Source organism: Bos indicus, chromosome 19 (assembly GCF_029378745.1).
Source record: "Bos indicus isolate NIAB-ARS_2022 breed Sahiwal x Tharparkar chromosome 19, NIAB-ARS_B.indTharparkar_mat_pri_1.0, whole genome shotgun sequence".
In the NCBI taxonomy this organism is placed as follows: Eukaryota; Metazoa; Chordata; class Mammalia; order Artiodactyla; family Bovidae; genus Bos; species Bos indicus.
The window spans coordinates 13629801-13635800 of record NC_091778.1 but is presented as its reverse complement, the minus strand read 5'-3'; the positions used below and the strand labels follow the sequence as shown (position 1 = coordinate 13635800).

At 48.3% G+C, this 6000-nt stretch overlaps 1 protein-coding gene across 2 annotated transcripts in view; it reads left to right on the top strand.

Moving 5' to 3' along the window:
• Positions 1-309: 309 nt before the first annotated feature.
• Positions 310-6000, top strand: part of PPM1D (protein phosphatase, Mg2+/Mn2+ dependent 1D) — a 60863-nt gene continuing 55172 nt past the window's right edge. The window contains exon 1 of one of the 2 annotated variants that reach the window (XM_070774285.1): positions 310-994. In XM_070774285.1, the coding sequence (XP_070630386.1) occupies positions 523-994 (472 nt within the window). In that variant the 5' untranslated portion in view covers positions 310-522. The remainder of the gene's footprint in view (positions 995-6000) is intronic. The other variant, XM_019980351.2, reaches the window with a different exon arrangement.

Sequence of the window (6000 nt, the reverse complement as noted above, 5' to 3'; positions counted from 1 at the left end):
AGGTGCCAGCAGACTAACAGAGCGTTTTAGCACCCGCCGAAAAAGCCGGACGGCGAAAACCGCCAGCTGTGGCGAGGCGTAAGCCGGGCGGATCAGGCGCGCCCCCAGCGCCAGCGCGGGTTGGGACGGAGGAGCGCGGCCGTTGCAGGGAGGGGCGAGGCTTGGGGGCGGAGGGCGGGCGCGCGCGCCAACTCGACTCCGGATTGGTCGGCTCCGCAGAGCCGAGTGACGTCAGCCGGCGAGAACGTCGGATTTGTGTGGTGGGCACGGGCGGGCGGGGGGAGGCCTACTGCGCAGGCGCAGCGGCTGGGCTCTGTCCGCCCCCGGCTTTCGGGCCCAGCTCTCGCGGACAAGTCCCGACATCGCGCGCGCCCCCCCTACCTCCGCCCTCCGGGACCGCCCCCTCCTCCGGCTCGGCCTCGTCGGAGATAAACAATAGTTGGCTGGCGAGCGCCGAGGGTGCCTCCCGCCGCGGGGACTCGGCGGGCCGCGCGGGACCGGCGGGATCGCGGCCAGCCGGCCATGGCGGGGCTGTACTCGCTGGGAGTGAGCGTCTTCTCCGACCAGGGCGGGAGGAAGTACATGGAGGACGTTACTCAGATCGTTGTGGAGCCCGAGCCGGCGGCCGAGGAAGAGCTCTCGTCGCGGCGATCGCCCTCGCGCCCGCCGCCTCCGCCGCGGTCACCGCCGCCCCCGGCCGGCGGCGAAGTGGCGGGGAGAGGCGCCGCGGGGGCCGCCCGGGAGGCTCGCGCCGCGCCGCCCGACGCCGGGGCCTCGCCGGCTCCCGGCCGCTGCTGCCGCCGCCGCTCCTCGGTGGCCTTCTTCGCCGTGTGCGACGGGCACGGCGGGCGGGAGGCGGCGCAGTTCGCCCGCGAGCACCTGTGGGGTTTCATTAAGAAGCAGAGGGGCTTCACGTCGTCCGAGCCGGCGAAGGTGTGCGCCGCCATCCGCAAAGGCTTCCTCGCCTGTCATCTCGCCATGTGGAAGAAGCTGGGTGAGTTCCCCGGCTTGCCGCGGCCTCCCCCCTCCTCTTCTCCGGGCAGTTCGGGGCTTTCTGTCGCGCCGGCCCCGCGAGCCCCCCAACCCGCGGCCACCGAGGGCGCTCGGTGTGTCCATCGACGGGAGGGCAGACTCCAGGGTCTCTCAGCGCACTTTCCAGGATGGGGGGCTCCGGGCAAAGGAAAGTGGCTTTTCGGAAGGAGAGGGTTGTGGTCTCCTTTCAGACATCCCTCGCTTTATTTCCACCCCCCGACCCCGGCCGGGATCGGTGGGGAGGCGTCCCCTCGTCCCTTCGCTACTCCACTCTGATGGCAGCCAGCGGGTAAGCGTGTTTGAAACCTGGCGCCAGATTTTGGCCTAAAGATGCACTGAAGACGTGTTGCTACCCAGGACGCGCGAAGGAAGCGGGAGATGGCGAAAAAAAAAAAAAAAGAGTATCTCCTTCGAATCTGTCATAATTTTGCTCTTGAAGGACTTGTTCCTATCGGTGGCCTCCTACCGGCGGTGTCAGGCCTCCAAAATTGACCCCGGGTGGCTGGTAGTTGGAGTAAGCTGTTGGCTATAGTAGAGAGGCTAAAAAGTTATCATCCAGCGACTTAGTCTTGGGAAAGAATTCGGTATGGTGATCATGAAATGTTTCTAGGATCTTTATGCTTGTACGGCTTATGAAAAATAAAAGCGTGGAATGGGTTCTTACCACTTAAACTGGCCCCGTTAGCGGGATGTGTTAAATTCAGTTTAGGGCTTTTCAAAAGCGCACTTTTATTTTTTTTTAGCCCTGTGGTACTTGCCTTAGCTAATTGATGTCAGAGAGTTCTCAACAGTTCCCACGTAAAAGTGCTTGTAAATTGTAGATACCCGTCAAAGTAGGAAGAGATAAGGAATTACTGATGTGCCAAAAGGAATTGGAGACCCTAATTTCTAAAAATTCGATGTAGTTGTAGTTTCATCGAAGCTTTGAATGTGTTCTAAAGCAGCCGATGTTTCTGTACCCAACCTGTGTTATCATACAGAGTTGTAGGTGCTTAGGCATTGCTGTGAATGAATGGCATGAATCTTTTTTAGAGAAAACACAATACCACTTCTGTTACTTAAGAAAGTCCTCTTGTTTAAGGTAGCATAATGTTGCTTTATTTTCAGTAGAGGAACAGAGACATAGAGAAGAGTGTAAAGGTTAATCAAATACAGAACATTTTTAAAAGGTATTGTCATAGAGTTGTGGACTAGCTTCTTTCAAAGTCTGTTTTCTGTTTGCCTGGATTTCTGCCAAGAATTGTTTGATTGACTCATAGAACCTCCAGTCCGCCTGTGGGAGGCTGTTTCATCCAATCCCAGAGGCCCCTATTATGGATTTGTTTTGTTTTTGTGTAGGCAGAGCACAGCTGAAAGCACCAGCAGCATATTCCAGAAATTTGTCATTTCATTGCTTGTAGGGCAAGTGGGAGTGGACAGCAAGACAAGATAGAGGAAAATTAGACACAGAGAACATTTAGAGTCCTGTGTATTTTGGAGCACACTTGGAGCAACATAAATTTGCCATGTGTTTTCACTGAAAGGATAAAATATAAACCCTGTTACTTGAGCATTTTTTAATAAAGCAGAAATCCTGCTGTTAAATGTGAATGTGTATGTCTTTTGACATGTATGTACTTTTTGAACGAAGATTTATACACCAAATGTTAAAGCTTACTTTGTTCCCACAGTTAGCCTTATACTCCACCATCAAAACTTGCAAAAAAAAAAGAGTAGGCTACATAAATGGAAGTCTTGACAGTCTTCCTGTGTGTCAGGCTACAGTAGTGGTTCTCAAACTTTTTGCTCTCAGAACCCTTTGTACTCAAATGATTCAGGGTTCTAAGCAGCTTTTGTTTATGTGAGCTACATCAACCATATTTTACTGTATGAGAAGTTAAAACTGAGAAATTTAGGGGCTTCCCTGGTGTTCCAGTGGTTAAGAATCTGCACTGTAGTGCAAGGGACGCCAGTTCCATCCCTGGTCTGGGGAGATCCCCCTTAGTTGCCATGGAACAGCTAAGCCTGGGAGCCATAACTACCTGAGCCCCTGTGCTGCAGCTACTGGAGCCTGGATGCCTAGAGCCCAGGCTCTGCTGCAATGAGAAACCCAAGAACTGCAATGAAGAATAGCTCCCTGTCTCTGCAACTAGAGAAAGCCCACATGCAGCAACAGAGACCCACCGCAGCCAAAAATCAAACAAATACATCTTTAAAAAAAAAAGAGAGAAATTAATGAAATTTAACCTATTAAAAATAAGCTTATTGTGTGTTGACATTTTAAAGTGAAAAATCACTTTTCCCCCTAAAATAAATATTGAAATAAATATTCTAATCTTTTGCCCATTTTTTGTTTCTTTGAGTTTTGAGAGATCTTAATACATTCTGAATACAAGACATTAATTAGATATACAATGCAAAAACATTTTCTCCCAGTCTGCACCTTGTCTTTTCATTATTTTAGCATTGTTTTTTAAAGAGAAAATTTTAATTTCAATTAAATCAAATTTATCAAGTTGCTATATATGGCAGTCTCACACACATATGTAGTAGAAAAAGGGAGGAATAGTTTGTCTTTTCAGATAATTGTGGATATTCCACCCCAAAGTGGTAGTTTCTTAAGATTAGTCAAAGTGGAATCTGAAACATCATCAATAAACTTTTCTATTTTAACAGTAAGAGCCATTGGTTTCTCTTGCACTTTGAATCAGCCTTTTACCCACATGTGTTCTTGTGGCATGTACATGAGTCATTTGGAAAATAATGGTTCACTGAATTATGTAGATCTTCCAAGTATTGATGCATTTCATTATAGAATACCCACATTTGTTACTATCACTGATCACATTGGAGAAGTCTTAAGATTGGGAAGTTACCAAGTTTATTGTCATCACTACCAGGTAGTGGACACATATATTCTAAAATAGGAGATTTGGGGACATCCCTGCTGGTCCAGTGGTTATGAATCTGCCTTACAATGCAGGGGACTCAAGTTCCATCCCTGGTAGGGGAACTAAGATCCCACTTGCTTCAGAGCAACTAAGCCCACGGGCCTGTAAGTACCAAGCCTGCATGCCACAACTAGAGAGGACATGCCCCGTGAGGAAAGATCCCACGTGACGCAACAAAGATCCCGAGTGTTGCAACTAACGCCCAATGCAGCCAAATAAATACGAGGTTTTAAGCAGCAGTTCTAAGTTTATCACTGGCAACAAATACTGTCAGCTTTTCTTGAAAAACTTCATTTTGAAAAAAATGTATGCCAGATGCCCAAGTCTTTCTTTTTTTTTGGCCGTGCCTTGTGGCTTGCAGCATCTCAGTGTCCTGACCAGGGACACAGCAGTGAAAGGTCACAGACCTGGGACTTCCCTAGTGGTCCAGTGGCTAAGTGCCTTCCCAGTGCACGGGGCCCAGGTTTGATCCCTGATTGGGGAACTAGATTGCACATGCCAAAAACTATGTTCTGGAGACTAAAAAAGATTCCGTATGCTACACTGAAGAGTAAAAATCCCACGTGCTTCTACTAAGACTTGGAGTGAAAGTGTGAAAGTTGCTCAGTGTCCGACTCTTTGCGACCCCATGGACTGTATAGTCCATGAAATTCTCCAGGCCAGGATACTGGAGTGGGTAGCCTTTCCCTTCTCCAGGGGATCTTCCTAACCCAGGGATCGAACCCAGGTCTCCCATATTCCAGGCAGATTCTTTACCAGCTGAACCACAAGGGAAGCCCAAGAATACTTATCAGTCTTTCAAGTAAAAATGATGGTCTGTGAAAATTGTAGCTACTTCTTTCCATCATTCACTCAATCACAAGTGCTTTCCCTCTTCATAGCCATACTATGCAACAGAAGCCTTTTATGCACCTCCCCTCTTATTTTACAGAAGGTTGAAGACATGTATTCGTGGGTGGAGGTTTAATAAAATTAATTTTTATTGCATCATCAAGGACATTCATAAGTTAAACTGGTTTCCCCCCCTTTTTTTTTTTTGCCAACTGAGCCACAAGGGAAGTCTTCCCTTTTCTTTTTTTAAACTGGAAGTGAGTGGTTATGTTTTGCTGACTTTGAGGCACGTGGGGTCTTTAGTTTCCCAATCAGAGATCAAATCCGACCCCCTGCACTGGAAGTGCAGAGTCAACCACTGGACTGCCAGGGAAGTCCCTGGTTATAGTGCATATAGGACCACTAGTCGAAGAAGGCAATGGCATCCCACTCCAGTACTCTTGCCTGGAAAATCACATGGACGGAGGAGCCTGGTGGGCTGCAGTCCATGGGGTCGCAAAGAGTCGGACACGACTGAGCGACTTCACTTTCACTTTCATGCATTGGAGAAGGAAATGGCAACCCACTCCAGTGTTCTTGCCTGGAGAATCCCAGGGACGGGGGAGCCTGGTGGGCTGCTGTCTATGGGGTCGCACAGAGTCGGACACGACTGAAGTGACTTAGCAGCAGCAGCAGGATCCACTAGTTCACTTTGGTACCACTGCCTTGCTTCCTGCTAAGGCAACAGCAGTTTTACTAGCCACTGCTTTTCAACCATCAGTACAGATATCAACACAGTGAAAAGGGCGAATAAACTTAGAAGTATTATGAAAATGGTTTTGATCTGGTGGAATCCCTGTAAAGATGATTCGCAGCATTGTGAGATAACTGCTGTGTTTTGTCTGTTTCTCGGCTAAACCTTGGGGTCTTCGGGAGCAGAGATACTGCCTTACACATCTTATAGTTAATCTTTTAGGGCTGACCATGCAATTCCTTGCCCAAAGTGACTGCTAGTTTAGTTGAATTTCTTTGGGTGTGGTGGTTAAATTGGTGTTTTTACCTTTTTTTTAATTAAAAAATTTCCCCCTTTAAAAATGATAATGTGTTTGCATACGATTTACCATTTTAGCCAGGTTTAGGTGTGTAATTCAGTGGCATTAAGTATATTCATAGGATTGTGCAACAATCACTACTCTACATTTTCAGAACTCATCCATTATCCAAACGG